Source organism: Scophthalmus maximus, chromosome 15 (assembly GCF_022379125.1).
Source record: "Scophthalmus maximus strain ysfricsl-2021 chromosome 15, ASM2237912v1, whole genome shotgun sequence".
Lineage (NCBI taxonomy): Eukaryota > Metazoa > Chordata > Actinopteri > Pleuronectiformes > Scophthalmidae > Scophthalmus > Scophthalmus maximus.
The window spans coordinates 13,646,109-13,665,581 of NC_061529.1; the positions used below are offsets into that span (position 1 = coordinate 13,646,109).

At 44.9% G+C, this 19,473-nt stretch overlaps 1 protein-coding gene across 4 annotated transcripts; it reads left to right on the plus strand.

Moving 5' to 3' along the window:
- The first annotated feature begins 1,453 nt into the window (after positions 1-1,453).
- Positions 1,454-19,469, plus strand: cep170ba (centrosomal protein 170Ba). 4 transcript variants are annotated; one of them, XM_047337589.1, is made up of 19 exons: positions 1,454-1,720; positions 2,430-2,567; positions 4,269-4,358; positions 5,215-5,293; positions 5,985-6,043; positions 6,391-6,547; positions 9,326-9,454; positions 10,283-10,777; positions 10,869-11,794; positions 12,002-12,121; positions 12,529-12,667; positions 12,782-14,428; positions 15,275-15,416; positions 15,707-15,839; positions 16,167-16,295; positions 16,389-16,477; positions 17,034-17,127; positions 17,221-17,272; positions 17,372-19,469. In XM_047337589.1, exons 2-19 carry the CDS (start codon positions 2,463-2,465, stop codon positions 17,602-17,604), a joined length of 4,818 nt encoding a protein of 1,605 aa, XP_047193545.1. In that variant the 5' UTR covers positions 1,454-1,720; positions 2,430-2,462; the 3' UTR covers positions 17,605-19,469. The 4 variants fall into 4 exon arrangements, with proteins under 4 accessions (XP_047193545.1, XP_035465814.2, XP_047193546.1 ...); XM_035609921.2 differs by having other exon boundaries at positions 1,455-1,720; positions 15,170-15,416; XM_047337588.1 differs by lacking the exon at positions 1,454-1,720 and adding an exon at positions 1,755-2,311 and having other exon boundaries at positions 15,170-15,416.
- Positions 19,470-19,473: the final 4 nt, after the last annotated feature.

Sequence of the window (19,473 nt, forward strand, 5' to 3'; positions counted from 1 at the left end):
CAATAGTTTCTAGTTGGTGTCATGATCAGGTGAAAGAGTAAAGAATTAGTGCGACTGGGGTCAAGGCACTTGGAAAAATTTTCATCCTGTTGACCTTCATCACATTAAATCCCACTTTAGGACAACACACCTAAACTAAGTATAAGGGCCATTTTATTTATAAATTGTACTCAGGTTCTAGACTGACATTTGTTAAATAAATTCATTCTTTTAATCCTTTTTGAAATCAACATGAATGCATGTAATACATGTGAAGATTATGTTAGCACAATTGTATCATTCCCTCCATTTACTTATTCATAATTTAACTTAACACAAACAGACTAAAAGCAAAATATTTGTGTGTGTGTCTGTGTGTGTGTGTGTGTGATCGAATGGGATGGATGACACTGTATTGTCCTTGCTCTACTTTGGTGCTGGATTGGGACTAGAGCGCCATCCAGCGGCCGCCAGGTTTTCGTGAAAAGTACTTCTGTTGGATTATCAAGCCACTATCCACACATCATCAGCAGAGGTTTTGTTTGACTGTCAACGGGAGCAGATGGTTAGACATGATGACTCCGTAAAGCAAGTTGAATTTAAATCGAGGTATGACATACTTTAATAGAATGTAATTACTGGTTTCAAGTCAGCATTATTTGAATTTCAGACCCACTCCACTGACGCAGCGACTGTTAACACTCTTCAATTTAATGTAACCATGTCCACAAAGAAGCGGTGTTGGTTTTCTTTAATTTCAAATTGCACGTTTCTCTATGACAACCTGCTCGAATATACAGGAAAAACAAAGTCCAGCCGAAGATCGTCTATTAGCCCGATGAATTATCACTTGGTTAAAACTCGAGCCAAGTCTGCAACACCCGTCTACAATCCTTACGCATGCGCTCTAGGCACCCACTTTCCTGTTTCCATTCTACTGTCAGGATGCTGTGAGACCTTTGAGTCAGACCACAGACTGTAAATAAACAGAGGCAGACATGCATCGTCCCCATCTCAGAGGCACTTTCCACGTAACACTTTGGGTGTGATCTTGAAATATTAACGTGTCAGCGCTGGAATTCACCATATTGTACTTTCATGTATTGTCATTGCAGGTGTACATCAGCGAGAAAATTAAATTAAATACAGATCACAGAGAATAATGACAAAGATAATAAGTATGCTCTTTCCCCTTTTGTCTTTATATACCTCGTATCATTTTGCAAATCTGTAAGTGACATCGTCAATAGACGATACTAAAAACGTATTCCACCACTTACCACACACACATTAAGCCCGCCATTTTACTTTGTATATCGTACACTGTGTATTTACTCAAAGCATCTCGTCTCGCGTCAATACTGACATTCGAACATGGTAAATAATATTGGTGAGTGATTTGTTTTGGGCACCGTGAAAACAGACAGAGTGAGAGCTCTCGCCCTGCCGTCTCCTCCGCCGCCTCTCTGAGCGGACTCGTCATGACTTTGACTGGGCTCGTCAAAGCGACGTCACCGTCGTTCGGAGCAGAGGTCCGCTCCCGGTTGTCACTCCCAGGCGAAGAAGAAGAAGGAGACGAAGAAGAAGAAGAAGAAGAGGAGGGTGTGACCAACGTCTTACCTGTCCGGCATTACCTGTGTGCTCTTCGCCGTGGCCGCTCGTCGCTCGTCGACTTCCCTCCCTCGCCGTCGCACGTTGAACGCTGGCGTCCCTCAGGAGCAAGGCGGAGCGGGCTCTGAAGGTACTGTCCGTCCGCCGGTGGCAGGAAAGTCATTGTGGGAAAAGAAGAACCAAAAATGAGAGAGAAGCTCATTTCGGTCCAACCGGAGACTAACGGCGTCAACTGTCACCGCCACACTCCGCTGTCACGTTGAAACCATACGAGTGCTCCCTTTGCGACACCACCAGGAGGTTTTCCTCTCAAGTTATGTGGACTGTTTCTCGTCCCATGTTTCTCTGACAGCAGTGTTTGGTCGGCCAAGGTTACAGGAAGTAGAACGGCGAGCGCTGGAAGCTTTGAATGGTTCGAATAATGTCACTGAAATGCAACAGGTTCGTCGACAAGCCTGATGAAATGGGCTTTCATATCGGAGGCTATGCTGTCTCCTCTGGTTGACTAATACAGGACTCTGCTCTGGTGCGTTATTCTCTATTGACATATAGAAAAACCTGTCCGGCAGACTCCTCATCACAAACGCACTAAATGTGTTAGTGCTTTTTTAACTGCATCACCTCAGTCAGACCTGACTGTTGGATAAACAGGTCTCATGGAGGAGACAGGATGTCTTCCCCTCAGCAATTTTGACACGTTGCATTGTTCGCAGGTGCACAGGTATCTGGATTGAGTCATACCTTCTGAATGTCATCTCGTCACACTTCAATTGTCATTGGGTTTACTGTGCTTTTCCAGTTTGACTTTGAACGTTCTCGTTGATGTCCTTTTCCCCCAGGATGCTAAGAAGATCCTGACTCGTGGCCCCAACATGAGCGTGACATCGTGGTTCCTGGTCAGCAGCTCCGGCACGCGCCACAGGTTGCCACGGGAGATGATCTTCGTGGGCCGGGATGACTGCGAGCTAATGCTGCAGGTGTGTGTGTGTGTGTGCAAAGCTTTCGTGACGTTGCGTTTACACAGCAAACAGCGGCGCACTTGTCGTATATGACCCCAAACAGATCTTCACTCTGACGTGTGAGAAAGATGCCATGCATACGTTGCATTGCTCCTCGCAGTACATCTGACAGGACGGCAGGTCACACCAGGATGTGGAACACCCGAGGGAGGGTCCTTGCGTGCAATCGTGTGTGTGTGCGCGCATTTCTCAGTGTGTAACCTGGTGACAGAGTTGCCCCTGACAGCCTTTTTCAATCGGAGACTTAAAACGCAGCTAAAGCGCTCCGCTGTGTTGTTGTTCCATGCTTTGTTGCTAACACAATTTCCCTCTGGTTTTTGTATAATACTTTCCCTCCCATCTTCTCCTCCCGCTGTATTTATTCCGACGAGAGAAGAATGCTGCCTCAGAAGCGGTTGTTTATACTTTCCATAGTCCGCGTGTTATGCTCAGTGAAGCCCTGCCAACCACTGTGGTTGCTTTGATTGAAAAGTTGCTCATGTCCACATTAAGGCGTCGCCAGATTCGGGGGAAAAAAACCTCAGCTTCTCCCAGTCTGAAAATGATGTCAACGTACTTTCTGTTGCTCTGCCCAAGTGCTCAGACTCAAGCTTCCTGACCTGGCACGCTTTCAGGTTTAGCTCCAATTTGTCTTTAAACCTTTAATCTTTAGGTGTATAGCTCAGTGCATTTTTGTCAATTCAAACCAGTCAACTGTCTGTAACAAGAGAATCCTGTTTGGCTTGAAAAGCCTCGACTTGAATGTTTGCACTTTCCATGACAACTGGTGTCTGATCAGTGTCTCTATCGCCAATGACCAATATTCAGACTATATGTCTTCTACATTACTCTTCAGTTCAGTTTTCTCTCTGATAAGGGAGCAAGAAGAAGAGTTAGGAATGTGAAACTCTAAAGTTGACCTAATCAATTGGGTAAACTGATAAATTCTCCACTTTGGGCAGCACAATATTTACAAGAAGTGATGTGGAAGTTCACTGGTCGGATAGCCCACCACTAACAGTACATGCAGATAGTCTATTGTCATTTAGCAAATGGGTCCGGAAGTCACCTTCGCTCTTTGTGATTTTTTTGTGACAAGGAGGGGAGAAGAGAGAGCGAGTCACTCTGACTCACTTGCTCCGATTAACCGATGGAAACATTTTCTGAAGTATGCACATTTTTCCTCTAGTCAACAGTTGAGCCGTTCAATCAGAGTTTGGCGGGTGAGCGTCACCTTTGAGTTTAATCTTCTGCCTTTGTATATGCCTTTGTATGTGTTTATGCAGGGGGAGGTCTCTGTCGCTCTGCTCAAATGTTAAGCATTTATCCCAATTTAGAAGGATGCTGCAATGCTAATGATTATTTTTCTTTGTTGATTGATCTACTGATTATTTGCTCTATTAATTAATTATTAATTAAATAATAATTAAACTGGAGGTGATGTCTTCAAATCACTTGCTTTGTTCAAAACCCAAAGATATTCAGTTCACAGAGATGTAAATCAGAGAAATGTAGTAAATTCAAACATTTGTAAAACAGAAAATACTCTGTGTTTTTCCTTGAAAAATGGCTTTAAAAAAAATCTAAACAGAAGTAACTGAATTTTCGGTCCATCGACCAATAGATTAATTGACTAACTGGTCCGACTCTGATGACTTTTGCTTTAATCTTGTGTGTCAGTCTCGCAGTGTGGACAAACAGCACGCTGTGATCAACTACGAACAAAACACAGACGAGCACATGGTGAAGGACCTGGGCAGTTTGAACGGGGTGAGTGAGTCCAACTCTACTCCAGTGTCCATCAGCCTGCACCAGTCTAGAGTGATAAAAGCCCCCGGGCTCCCTGGAGGCTCCAGTCTGTGTGCACTGCCAAAAGAAGAGGACGGTTGGTCAAACGGTGGTAATCAGGAGTCTGGATTTTCCTGCTGGCCTGATCCTCTTTTTTTCCTCTTTTTCTCCTTCACATTCTCCCTAATTTTACTTTGTAGCTCCCTATCCTTCCCTTCACTGCTCTGTTGGCGCCTCATTGCACCATTTTCCCAATGAAATCCTGAGTTGAGCAGTGGGAGAAACCGTACATTGTTCTCACAGAGTGTTTCTTTTGGCCCTGGCTACTGCAGCCAAACGAATCAGAGCAGAACAGTGCACAGACCTGTAACTGAAATCCAACATGGCTGTTTCCTTCGTCCAATTATACTCATTAAATCTGGAAAGAAAAAGGTCTGTTCTTCCGTTCTCTCTTCTGCTAAACATCCAGCATTGTCTTTCCTGATATTTACTGATCTGAAGATAAAATCTCTCTCTCCAAATATTAGTTTAGACAAAAGATGGATGAATTGATCAACAAACTGTTGAGCACTGTTGCACGTTTTAGTTCCACCTGGCCATTAAAGCATTCTACAAAAGCTGGGACAGCCATTGCATAACAACATAATCTCATCAGAGTTTTAATGTGTTGGATGGATTAACTTTCAATGGGGAAACATCCAATTGCAAAGCACCTTACAGTACCTTGGTGCGAGCCACGAGGACTTAGAGAGCCTGTCACCTGTGAGTCAACACATTTGCTTCATTAACGAACAGCAAAAAGGATTCGGGCTCAATCTCATGTTTCTTTATGTTGCAGACATTCGTGAATGACCTAAGAATCCCTGACCAGACGTACATCACGCTGAAACTCTTCGACGTCATTCGATTTGGATACGATATCCTTTTTTTAAAAAATTATTGCTCCCCTACTCCCATGAAAGGATCTGTGTGATTAATGTAATGCAGACCCTCTACTCCGAGTTGGTGATTAGCAGAACACGCTGAAATGAGCCGGCGGTCAGCAGCTGGTTCACTCACAAATTTTTTGCATTTTCTGTGCGCTCTGTGGTCTTTCATTCCATCGGCATGTTAATCCTCTGTGGGTTTTCAGTCAGGAGTTTTGGATTATAGTCAATTGTGGAAAGAAAATCTCCTGCACCCTTTGAGCCCCACAGCACAAAAAAAATAGAAGAATGGTGAAATGTAGTTTAGATACCGGGGGGGGGGGGGGGGCTGTTTAGATTGTTTTCAGGATAGTTAGATAGATCAGAAGTGAACACACATCTGATGAGATGCTGCACATATCAAGGAGTGGGTCGCTGAAGATATGAGCTTGTTTGAAAATGCATTTGAAATGCAGTAGGTTTTTACTGCTTTTCTTTTGACCTCATTCTTTACAGGAGTTGAACTTTTGACTATCTTAGTAGACAAGGTGTAAAATAGACTTAGTAAAATAATACTAACCTCTCCCCACAAACATCTTCCCTGAGTCAGACATAATGAACTCTAAATATATAGATACGCATATTATATTGCATTGCTTTTCAAAATGATAAACACAGTTGTGTACTTTAACTCCTCCTGCACATGCTCATGTTTATATCCTGGAGAGGAGTCAACACAAGGTCCCAGAGGAAGCACTTAAAGTAAGTTACACTGACATTTTATTTTAGGCTGCCGTGTGGAAATGAATTTCATTAGAAATACTTTGTCTGTTCATTATTTTTCAAGTTATCTCTTAATCCATAAAATACTAAATCCCATCATGTAATTGCTAATACAAGGTCTTAAATCAACAATGAATGAACAGAAAAGCAAGCACACGTAAGAGGGTGTCACCCAAAAAATGTTTTTTCATATAACCAACATTTCTGTAAATGTGCCAGCTAATTTCCAAATGCAGCTCACTGAGAGGTCTGAGGACAGTTCTATCTGTGGTGATTGTCGTCAGAAGGTCTCTCATTTCCTGCTTCCCTCCTGTCTCTGTGTGCAGCATGAGAAGTACACCAGCCAGTTGCAGCTCGGTGTAAAAGCCCTGGAGGCCAAGACGAAAGAAAAACAGCTGCTCCAGAACTCGGAGAAGAGCAAAGACTCCCTTTCCACTATCAAACTGCAGGACAGGGCTGAGCGAAGAGCCCACTCACTCACGGGTAAACGACTCCATTCACCCACACACGCACTCAATCATGGCAGATAATCAGGAAGGCAGGAGGTTTTATGAAACACAAGCACGTTAATTGTTCTTGCAGCCTGAGAGGAACCGATTTAACTTCATTGGATTTGAATACCCGGTTCTCCCACACACACACACACCCATGAGGAAGAGGAAGTCTTTGTGTCTCCATGTCCTGCATGACTTTGGCTGTAGATCCCTTGATAAGGCGACTGTGGCTTCTTTTATTAAGAGCTCCACTGGTGTGAGATTAAGATGCCATGTGAGCTGAGAGGCTGAAGCCGCACGAGCCTATGGAAGTAGGTAAATAAATAGATCTCGACTTCCCAGAGTTGGCAGAAGGACCATACATGAGTAAGGGCTTGCCAGACAAGCTGAGAGGTGAGGAGTTAAGGACAAACAGTGTTATCTCTGTCAGCCATGCCCGATTGCTGATAAGAGGTTGAGTGCTGCTGCCCATGCTGATCCAACATGTGTCAATGAAGAATTAGAAAGGTGTGAGGGTTTTTGACGCCAACTTGGCACTTCTTCCCTCGTAGCTGGTGATGGATTTGTTTCTGCTTATATTTTCCAGTTGCTCTCTCACACTCTCTCTACCCTGAGCTGCACAGAGTAAATCCTGTTATACAGTTAAGGCAACAGCGGAACAGTCAGAGAATTGTTAGCCTGAGAGAAGCACTTTGTGAATGAAGCTCATTCACGCCGCCTATTCCAGCTGTTGTTGATTTAGCAATTCTAGTGTTTTCTCCTCTATAATCGCCCCCGTTAGATTAGAGGGGAAAACTACAACTGGTGCCTAAAATAGGACATTTCCAGGACTGGGCTCATATAACACAGACTGCTTTACAAATGTGTCATTGAACTGCAGAAAACCTTTGATAAGCTTTATTTCAGTTAGACATCTCCCACTAGGATAGTAGTGTGGTTGTATCTCCTGCAGTGCAGAGCTACACCACAGTGATCCAGTGAACCTGTGACTCTTTCCTGAACATGTTCACTGCTGACTGCAGTGTGACAGCAGCCTTGCCCCGCGTTGATGTGACCAAGTCCATGAGAGAGATGACAAAACTTTTTTTTTTTTTTTGGAAGATAACTAAATGACTAACTTAACTGTCTGCATATCTCTGTTGACTTCATGCAAATGGATTCTCTTTGGTGGAAGTTTTTTGACTGAAAGCTTTGATAAAGTTTTGGATGTTTAATATTTTAATATTTGTTCATTTTTCTTTTTACAAACCACAATGCAACAGACAGTTGCCTCGGACATGGAATAATTATACACGGAAATCAGTGGCGTGTGGTGTAGCGATGTGATCCCCCCCCCCCCCCCCTCCTAATTTATGATTTAATAATCAGAAAAAGTTGTGTTTTCTTTCTGAATGTTAACTCCCTCAGGGCAGTGAACACAATGGCCCTAATACACCATTATATTTTCAATTCTACAAAACATACGTGTTTGCTCGGAGGGCTGTGTATATCTGATTTTGTGTGATCTTGCTCGTCTTTCCCTGCAGCTGTACGGGATGTGGACTGTGTCCAATCCTCTGGCTGTCCGCAGGGCAGGACACTTTAGTTAGTCTGCCAGGACCTGGGGCTATTCAGTATTCACGTATGGTGTATGAAACGTATAGTTCAGTTCACGTTGTGACTTTCTATGTGTATCGTGTTTCTATACAAAGCAGCCCGGGGGTGCTGCCCGAGCACGAAAGCATGAATGCGAACGAGCACGAACAACCGTGTTGCTGATTGGCTGCAATAGTCTTGTGCTGTTCGGCTAGAACAACTTTCTTTGTTTGCCAAATACTGAGCCAGGGCTGCGTATGAAAACCGGACAGAACGGACAGCTAGTGGACCGTGAGTAGGCATTAGCAGAATTTGACCGACTGCTCTTCATGTCCCTAACAATGTCCCATATTAAAAGGTGCTGCATCCACCAACAGTCCACCACTTAGTTTGTGACACAGTCACTGTGACACAGTTTTCTCAATCTAAAAGCAGAGGATTGAGTAAGGGGAAAGGAATTGTTGACGTGCCCCTCTCTGCTTGCCCCGTCACTCTGTTGATGTCTTATTGTGTGCGTCCAAGGCAACAGTGGTGAAGTGCCGTTGATGCTTTGGATTGTGAAGCCTCCGCATTAAACTCCACAGAGCTTGTTTAACCGAGCTCTCTCGGGCCATCAAGCAGCATCTAGATTATCTGACACAGGCCATACAGGCTGTCTGGTGTGTGTGGACTGGTTAACCAGCTGCTTAACACCAGTTCAGAAACAGCATCAGGGAAATAAATCCTCATTACCCAGGTTGCACCTGTGCAGGATGTATAGTATATCCCGAGGTCAGTGCGCAAACTATGAGTGTCACTATCCAAACAAGCCTGTATTTAGATTTCATGCTGTATTGTATTTTTTTTTCTTCTTTAAAGATTAGGATTAGCTTCATCCCGACTCACACAGGGAGGATTATGTTCTGGTGGTTTGCGTGATACAGTTGGTATTACAGTTTGTGCCTCACTACTCTCTCTGTGTCATGGGAATGTGTGGGAATTGTTCAAGGGATAGTGTAACACTGTCCTTTTGATTGCCGCTGTTGCGTAACATATTGTTTTTGAAGACAAATCCCAGACACAACACCGTTTTATCATGTGACTCACATATATTTACATACAGAAGGCTGTTTAAATCCAGCTCCTGCTTGTACCTTATCATGTGCCTTATCTCGTGTGTCTGTCTGTGCTTGTTCTTGCGTTTGTCTGTTAGCCATCACAGATTCTCCGATATCCAAGCCCACTCCTCTGTATGGTCAACCGTCATGGTGGGGGGAGGACGAGGACCCAGCCAACAAAAAGAAGAGCAGAGGTGGAAAATCGCTGGAACAGGAGTCTCCAGGTCAGAAATGGCATCTTATATATCGTTACTGCTATGTGCACAAGCCCCTTACTTAATGATTGTAATGAGCAATGGTAATTAGTTGTTTGTGCTATAGTGGTGTTGGATATTCCAACATCCATGAATTAGATCCTGATTTGTAATGACGTGTTTTCTACGTCGCTGAGAGATGGATGGTGTTAAGCCCTAGGCAGGTTTCTGGCTGCCATTTGTGGACTGTTGGCCAGGCCATACCATGCCAGGGCAGTGGGCAGTGCCTGTCTGCCTCATGATGGATTATGACCCTGTAAGCTGGTCTGTGTGAGTGTGTGAGTGAGTGTTTTCGAGTGTGTGTGAGTGTGAGGGAGACAGAGAGAGAGATTGCTGGCCTCATGTTGCCTGGGTTGAAACGGATTATTCCTGCTCATTTACCCTCCGCTGGACTCTGAGCTCCTAAAGTGATATTTGGCCACATCCGAATGGCAACCAAAGACCAACTGGCTGATTTGTTTTCTCTGACTAACAGCTGGAAACTCTGTATTATTCCTGGTTCCCAGTTTCAGTCATTGTGTGACAGTGGCCTCCCAATCGAGCTTAAAGAATTTAATTTGTGATGATGTTGAAATGTCCTTTTCATTTATTCTGTGTAGCTGTAAATGTTGGCTTGGAGAGGATCTCAAGAACAAATAGCCTAACAAATTTACCTAGTGTGTACATATACAGTTTATAAATATTAATTCATAAAAAATATTATTTGTTTATTTATATATTTTGAGCAGTGAGTGGATTATGTAGAACCAATGATTACTGTGCGTCTACATGATTACTATTTGTGTTTATTTTCAACAGAGCATGGTAAAGATGTCACCAAATACGAGCTCAACGGCTCTCTGTCCGACAGTCAGGCCAAGTCCATCTTCTCCTACCGCCGAGAGCCCAGCTACTTTGAGATCCCAACAAAGGAGTTCCAGCAGCGATCTGCTAAAAAGTCTGAATCGCACGTTCACGAGGTTCCCACAAAGGATACCCCCGATCCCACCCAGTGTGTCCCCTCCACTCCCACACCTCCAGTGGTCCAAAGTCATGCCTCCTTCACCATCGAGTTTGATGAATGCACACCAGGTAAAATGAAGATCAAGGATCATGTGACCAAGTTTTCTTTCCGCCAGCAGAGGAAGCTGCCCTCCACGGAGGTTGTTACCACACCCACTGAGGTAATGTCAGTAGAAAGCAAAGTTGCTGATTGGCTGGTCCAAAGCAATGCTAGCATGATGAGGAGGAGGTCACAGACTGAAGATGCGTACAGCACGCACAGTGACCCGTCATTTGTGAAGACCACCAAGGGTGAGTGCTTCATACAGTTTCTGTTTCTGTTTATTAACTCCTGCTTTAATTTTCTAACTGGCAAACTAACTTGTTGTATTTCCATCATCAGGAAACCACTGTGAAGAGGTCACTCACGGTGATTCCGGGGATCTTGCAATCAATGGGAATGATTTTCTTCAGTCAGAACTTCAAATCGGGTCCCAGGTTTCTCCGCAACCCCTGAGAAGCTCCTCCCCAGAGCGGTTCACCTCCCCGGACTCTGAGGAACCTTTGTCCTCCTCACCCCCAGAGTCACAGTGCCTTTCCAGTCTTGGCAAGGCTGAGCCACAACAGGCCTTTGTCATTGAATTCTTTGACGACAACCCAAGAAAGAAGCGCTCCCAGTCCTTCACCAATAACACCTCCCCACCTGAGGCGTCAGGCCTCAGGGTGCAGCAGGAGAAGGCAAAAAAGAGCACAAGCTCAACTGGGGAGAGACAACTTCCACCCTCAGACTCCACCACTCCCCCAACCCAACGATACACTGTCTCCCTGAAGGGCCCTGCTTCCACCGGGCCCCAAAGAGCTGGCTCATTGCGGAGGGAGAAGACAGAGGATCGAATAAGCACAAACTTTTCCTCCCGCACTTCACCTTCTGTCTCTGCAAAGCCCTTTAGCAGTGTGGGCCGGAGATCCAAACTCGCCCAGGAATTCACTGCGGAAATGCAAAGACACACAAAGCAGTCCCAGGCCAGCTGGGAGAAAACTACATCTAGTTTCTCCACAGCAGCGAAAACAGACGCAGCGGTAAGATCACAGTCCAGTCCCCCTCCAGCTAATTCTCACTACCAGCCCCAGACTTCCTCTCCTATCCACAAGCTGATTCCCCTCAAGGCCCCTGTGATGCCCCTGGCTTCTCACAGCTTGGAGGTCAAGAGCCCCCTTGTCAGCTCCAGAAACGAAGAGGAGGACAGTCTGAGCGATGCAGGGACCTACACCATTGAAGCAGATGTCCAAGATAAAGAGCTGGAAGAGGCACGGAGCAAGATTGACCAGGCAAGTAGCTTGATCCATTTTGTGTTCATTCTAAAAGCAAAGTTGCTGTTTAAAAATCACGAAGTGTTCTTTAAAGGTAATAAGCTGGCATTGCAATTCACTAATGTCCCATGGAGAAAGTCCCACTCAGTGTGAGACATGGACATTGGCAGTCCCACCTTCTCCGTTTCCACACTTATCCAACTTGCGATGCTTTGTTCCTGACAGGTGTTTGGTGTTGTTGAGAACCCAGAGCCAACCAACCAGAGTGACGCTGAAACATCGTCAGCATTTAGGCCTTCTATTGTGCAGGGCAGGGAGCAGCATAGGCAGAGTAGCAGTGGGCAGGTGAGGCCAGGGACAGAGTCTGGTGAAGGTAAACAGTCCTGCTCAGGGTGGGATCGATGATTGACCAGCTCTAAAGACGACAAGTTAATCCATTTGTTCAGTAAATCATACATGTTAATGTGCACAAATCTGCACTGGTGTCTTGATTTGCTTTCTTGGTGTTTCAGCTCTTTTTGGTCTCTCTCTTTTGATTCCTGGTTTCTGGGTTCTTTTTTTGGTTTTCTCTCTAACCAAATATAAGAAACGTATAAGTAGTTTTGTAGCAGTTGTGTGTCATAGTTACTAAAGAAACAGTTCTTCATATTAATATTGTTGTCTACTAAGGAAATCATATGGTTATAATCTAAGCTTTATTCCAAATGTCTTTTTCGAATTTATTGAATAAGTTGCATGTATTTTTCATGCAGGTTCAGCCAGCGGGTGCAGTGTTACAGGGGGCTCCTAAGTGGATGTCTTGCTGGGCCAGTTTGGCAGACAGCTACACAGACTCCGGCCCTTCGTCTGGCCTCTTTGACATAACATCCCAGGTGGAGCTGTCAGCAGGGGGTAAGCCATGTAACAACATGTGATCCTATTTAAAATGATAAACCTGCTAAATATGAATGATACTCAGTTTCAACATGTGTGGATGATGTGTGCATTAAAACTGTTTCTCTCCAGCACGAAGTACAATCCTCCACAAGGCCAATCTCACACGAAACCACGACAGTACAGACTCAAGAGCTCGACGCATCCTGCCCCAGGTACCAGTGGGGGAGAAGAGCGACATTTCAACTCCCAGCATTCATGTCCATTATGACCCGCATTCAACATTTGATGTAGAAGACAACAGTTTGGTGTCCTGCACATTGCAGGATGGAATTCACAGGTTGTCAGTGCAGGATGATGTAGAGCCTGACAGCCTGAGTGACGCCAGCAAGTCCGATGATGGTTCCATCATAGAGCAAAGGAGGAGACCTCTTTCAGACTCAGAAGAAAAGAAAACTGAGGAGAAGTCCAGACTCCCAGCCAAGCCGACATCATTCTACATCGGGTCAGAGGAGGCTCCGTCCAGACCAGAGTGTGGAGGCCCAAAACCCAGCACTTCCAAGACTGAGAGAAAATATGCAAACAAAACTTTCTCAACAGCCACCCTGACCAAACCGAGAGGTATCCTGGACTCTGAAAAAATCAAGCCAAGTCTGTCGGCTCCTATCCTGGACCAGAGGACACAGAGTCCAGAGTACAAAGAGGGGAGGGCGGTATCTCCATTAATCCGACAAGAGAGCTTCACCAAGGAGCGATCTAGCAATGCCAAGTTGCCCAACATTTCTAGCCAGCCTGCTCAGAGGGATGTAGACATTGAATTGTTCCAGCGAGCCTGCAGTCAGGACACTCATTCGTACCTCAAAGAGACGGAGGATGTTCTCGCTGTTCTGGAGGCCAAACTCCAAGCAGCACAATCAGTAACCACTCCGTCTCCAATAACGGACTCTCTTTCTGCGGAGTCTGATGTGGACACCTCCAGCACAGTCAGCCAGCATAGCAATAAGACCAAGACACACACACTGGCAAGAAAACCCTCTGTTAGTGGCCTCCATAGGGAAAAGTCTTCAGCTAGTATAGCTAGTATAGTTAGCCAGGACTCAAACCATCAGTCCATGTTGTCAGGAAAGCGTCATTCGCAGGGAGCCGACGGCAGCAGCAAGAGTGAACCTGTCCAGAGGCCAGTAGGACTGAGACGTAGTGCTGGGAGATGTGGTTCCACAGACCTAAGTGATGACCCTCACAGCTTACCTTACTCCGATCAGGAATCTAGCACCTACCAAACCCGCAAGAAATACACCGTGCCCCTCCAGAAGGATGACGCAAAGACCACCAGGGTATCCCCCTTGAGTCGTGCCAACAGCTTGTCAGCTCCAAGACCCACCAGGGCATCCATGCTACGTCGCGCTCGCCTGGGAGAGGCCTCAGACAACGAGGGCACGGAGACGGACAAGCTGTCACAGGAGGCGGCGGCGGCCAACATCCCCGCTAAGCAGCCCCAGGAAACCAAGAAACTCTCCCGGCTGGATATGCTGGCGATGCCTCGCAAGCGGACGACCTCGTTCAACACACCCAGCGACACAGAGTCGTCCTCCGCCCCATCATGGGTGGGCAAGAGCACAGGGTTCTCGAACCGCAGCACAGAGTCCGGCGGCAGCTCCACTCGGAGGGCGTCCGCTTCAGGGCCGAAACTTGTAGAAAGGCCGCCGAAAACGGCGCTCAACAAGACCCCAATCACCCGCGGACGTTCAAGCAGTGCCAAATACGCCAGCACAACAGCAAGTGAGTATAAGACAGACCCTCACACATGCTTGTTTCATTGAAAGTAAAATATTTTGACTGTCATAACCATTGACTCGTGTCTAAGTAAAACCAGTATCGTAGAAAAGAGGTCACTTTGTGCCTGGACTGGAAGCAGCACAAGGTCTGTCAAACGGTCACCGTGGTGAATTGGTTTTTATATATTCATAGTCCTCTGTTTATATACTGTTTGTTTTAAGACATTGGGGAAGGGAGTGGATTCTGGACTTTGACTAACATCAATTATACTAACGTTAATACGATAAGACCTTAAAATAGACTTATATTTTTCTTCATCTCCACAACGTTCACATGCAGTTCATGGCAATGTATGATCTCACCTATATTTACAGCCATGCTATGAGGATATTGTGGATATGTTGAAAACTACAATACTGCGCTTGTTTGGTCTGGTACTCAGCTGCTGTACTGTGGAAGTCAAGTCAAATCATTTCAGTTTGTAGATGATTTTAAAACAGAAACATTGAATGACTCACAAATGAGTTGCGGTTGTAGTGATGAGGACTTCCACAGCAACGTATCTGTCTCTTCTGCTGGGAAGGATTTTGTTGATTACATCTGAAATACCTGGTGGTGATTTTCTTGTCTGTATTCTGTGATGGCATCTGTTTCTTCTTCTTCTTCTTCTTCTTCTTTCTTCTTCTCTCTTCTCTGTCCTCTGTAACCCAACCCCTCAATCTGTAACCAATTCACGACGGCAAGGCTCCAGGAGGCGACAGAAAGGCTCCGACTATACCTCTACCTCAGACGAGGAGTACGACTCGAACCAGAGTACTCCTAAACACAAACGGTCCCAACCTTCCTCAGCTTCCCACAGTCCACGCAGTCAGCCTCGGCCCCAGCCAGTGGTTGCCCTGCACCCAAAGCCCCGCGGGAATGACTCCGAGGAGGAGAACCAAGAGGGAGAAGCCTTCCACAACTGGTCCACGCACAGTGCTGAGATTGCACGGTGAGACGGAAAATGATGTTTGGTTGAGTGTTACAAAAGGAGCTTCTTTTTCTGGCATACATAGATACTTATATCTATATTCTAACATCTATCATCTTACGGTTACACCTGCAGCCTTTACAGGGCTTCATGTTTGAGTTAAAATAAACTATTTAATTTGCATAAATATTACTTTTCTGCCATGTTACAACCATCACCAGATCCCTCTGATGTACAGTGCTTCTACATTCAGGTCAATTTATTCAGTTACTAATATGTCATCTTTCTAACACGTGTTCCCTCCCTACTAGGTTGAGTCAAGACCTGGCTAAAGACCTGGCCATCTTGGCCAGAGAGATCCATGACGTGGCCGGTGATGGTGACACTCAGAAGCCAGAAGCTCAGAGCAGCGCGCCTGTGTCCACGGTGACCGCTCACGAACAGGTGATGATGTCACCTAATCTGTTTAAGCAGCTGTTCAATCTAAGTCACAGGGGCATCACGTTTCTGTTTGATCAAGTTACTCAGACTAAAGATGACAATTCTCTTGTTTGTTTTAAGTCACAGCTTATCACAAGCTATACTCTTTTTTTTTTTTGAAAGAGGAAGTGTACCTCACTGCATTACTCGCAGGCTCACTAAATCGTAAAAATGTTCCCTAAAACAAGCAAACCAGTATAGTCTCTTTGTTTCATCACCTTGTTTATGCATCAGCCATGGAGTTTTTCTGTCTGTCTAATATTATAACACTAGCTTGGAATTGTGTCGCAGCTGGTTCAGCATATTCCAGAGGCCGGTTTAAACTACCCGAGAGTGCCACCTAGTTCTGCATCTGTAAGGGAACCTGAGCAAAGTGACCATGAGCAGAACTCCAGGCAGCGGGCTCGGAGCAGAGACGAGGTGTGACCCAACATACATGGCCTCATATTTACAACCCCTGTGATGTGAACACTGAGACATCATCTTCAAGGTTCTGTCTCGTTCTGTCTCCAGGGCGTTGTGGACAATCTGATGCTGAACCCAGTGACTCAGGTCATCATGGCCATCAGAGAAAATACAGAGCAACTTGCTGACAAAATTAAGTAAGATGTTAAGTAAACAGACACACACACACACACACACACACACACACACACACACACGCACACATAAACATTCATCATTCCCATGCTCGCCGAAAAACTTTATTCTCCCTGTCTGATGACCAGACGGCACTGAGCCAATAATCTTATTAAATTAGTATAACTGAGTGAGTCCGCATACAGATTTACAGTCTAAACGACAGAAACAACAGGGATGTAATCTTCTAAGTAGATTAGCTGCAGAGTAAACATTTGTCTTTGAAAAGTTCCCATTGTTTGCTCTACCGTATTTTTTTTCCTAGACTTTATTATATATAAAAAAAATAAACAAGGCCCTAGAGAATACGGTTATACAGTATGTAATAGGAAAACCTTCATTAGATTTAATTCTGCCATTAGATTTAATTCTGCCACGTCAACGCAACTAAAAAAGCTCTTACAAGGCCTTGCAGTTCCAGTATTCCTAAATCTAAATCAACATTTCAGCAACAAAAATGTTAAGACCTCTGTAAAACAACAAACTTCCTAACCACTGCACTTGGCGTTATTCCTGCAGGGTACTCTTCCAGGACAGGGCGGATATCTGGGAACAAATTGAGGCAAAGGTTAATTCTGACAGTGATTTGCCTATTGTCAAAACCTCTAACAAGGTCAGTGAATTGTTTTGGTAAATGTTCAAGCTCAATTCATGCAAAGAAAAAAAAAATACAGTGTTTGAGCTAAGTCGAACATTTGTATTTCAGGAAGTCACGTCCATCTTGAAGGAACTGCGGAGAGTTCAACGACAACTTGAGGGTGAGTGACGTCATTTGTACACAAGATAAATGTAGGTGACCTTTTATCCTTGCGATGCTTCTGTAAAGTGATTTCTTGTCTCTTGTTTTCTCTGTGCAGTCATCAACACAGTCATGGAGCCCAGTGGGCAGCCTGAAACTTCCAAGGCCTCGGCCTCTGCCGTCTCCTCCTCCTCCTCCTCATCTGGAGTTCCTCCCTCCAGAACTTCGTCCTCACGAGACTGGAGAACGGTCCACTCTATCTCTAAACGGGGCGGCGGCCCCAGGCCCAGTGAGAGCGTCAGGAGAGCAGCCGTGACACCAGACGATGTCAGACAGGGATATTTGGTCTGAGATCTGGTGCACACACCCACACACACTGTGCTGAACTTCAGCTGTGCACTCACACACACGCACGCACACACTCACGCAGGTGTCGGACCATTGTGTTCAAAATTAAACCGCGAGGGAGGAAGTGAGACTAGATTCACGGAACCGTACCTTCCTGCACATGAAAACACACACTACTCCACTATGAATGCTATTAAAATAAGCTTGTGTGCAGGCCTTCGTATGAGATGAGGATTTGAGGAAGTATCGCACTTCAAAAACTATATTTGTTTCTTTGTGCACGAGATCGTCCTCGTTATTTACCAATATTTCTAAAAGCTCTCTGTAATTACCTGGTTTAACTGAAAACCAACCTGAGCTCAATCAACTCAGGGAAATTTATCGTCAAATCAGAAATTTGTGTTTAGGGACATTTTGAGGAAATATTAGTTCATTGATATTTGTTTGAACAAAGGCAGCGACACTTTTTACAGAAGTTGGTGTACTGTGTTTGTTTCCTCAGTAAACTCACTACATTTCCTTATAAATAGATATATTATATATAAAAATCCTTGATGTTTGCCATTTTCTCTTTGTAGACCAGATTTAAGGAAGAATGTAAAGAGTATTTATTTGGAGTCTTTTGTGAGACACTGGTATTATGTAACCGAGACGACGTGACTTGGGAGAGAGCTGGACCAACTCCTTTTACATCACACAGTCGCCACTAGCCAATCCACTGTGTTCATTCCGTTATTTCCCAGACCATCTTCAGCACAATTGCATCATCCATTTTTGCCCAGCTGGAGGCGAAACTCCCTCAGGAATGTGTCTCCAAGTGTGAGTTGTGGTTTAGTCACCTGGCAACCACAAACTCAAAGTGGCTGTAAAACACCAGTAGCAAGTTCCTAAGCTTTACCATGCTTCGGAAGAGTGTTTTTGTTTTCGTGTTAAACACAGTTGGGAGGTTGAAGCTTATTCTTTTTTTTTTGCGTGTGTTGTCTTGCGGTGCCTGCAGAGCACAATTTATCTCTGAGGGTTTGACAATCATGAAAATGACTGACTCCTTTCTACATGTACATACACTACATACTGTACACTAAGAGCTTTCAAAGGGCTGTGAAAAAGATGGGATGTTTACTCAGTCTGTCGAGTCGCAAGGTCACTTCTGACGGGCCCTCGCATGACAGGAGGAGCAATGTGATTTTAGCATATAAGTTAAGAACTTGTGTGAATCAGATTATTAGTTTGTGACATGTCTGTAAAGTAAATCTCTGAAGCTTCCTGTAGGTCCTACAAATTACCTCTCAGTCTTGTCTTTTGCACTACTGTAGACCAGCATTATCCCCTGGACCTGATATGCTGCCAAGCTGAAAAACCTTTACTCTCCTGATTGTTAGGCATTTGATGCTGCTGGAGTCGAAGCGCCGAGAGAGGCGACCCAGTACACCAGCAAGTTTGTGCCACCCCCCCAATCGTCCCAGTACAAAACTGCACGTGTGATTGTACTTGGGAAAAACCTACAAGTGCCACAGAGCTGTGCGGGAATAATGTCTTTTTTACGCAGCCAAGAACAGTGGTTGTTTACGAACTCCAGCGAAACTGAATGTTTGTCCCCCCTCGCTCAAAGCATTGCTGCTCTTCGTCATCTGTGGGATAGTATGTCCCACTTGATTAACTTTGTCAAAGTCAGAGATACAAAGTTTAACTTTGTGTCTTTTGTGTGATTTTCAGTTTCTGTTTCCCCTCATCTCCCCCGGAATGATTTGGTTGTAATCTTGCTCTGTCTTGTTAGCTGGTATTCATGTTTGGTTATTTGTATAATTTGTAAGAAGGTGATTCCAGGTTTATTCGTTTGTTTGTTTTTCCAAATAAATTTGAATAGCAAAGCTG

What these genes read in the sequence shown, in the direction of transcription:
- cep170ba (XM_035609921.2), top strand. Translation starts at nt 2,463, where the DNA reads ATGAGCGTGACATCGTGGTTCCTGGTCAGCAGCTCCGGCACGCGCCAC. An exon ending in CGTCATTCGATTTGGATACG is followed by an intron (nt 5,294 to 5,984) that starts ATATCCTTTTTT and finishes CTCCTCCTGCAC; the next exon opens with ATGCTCATGTTTATATCCTG. An exon ending in GGGCTCGGAGCAGAGACGAG is followed by an intron (nt 16,296 to 16,388) that starts GTGTGACCCAAC and finishes TTCTGTCTCCAG; the next exon opens with GGCGTTGTGGACAATCTGAT.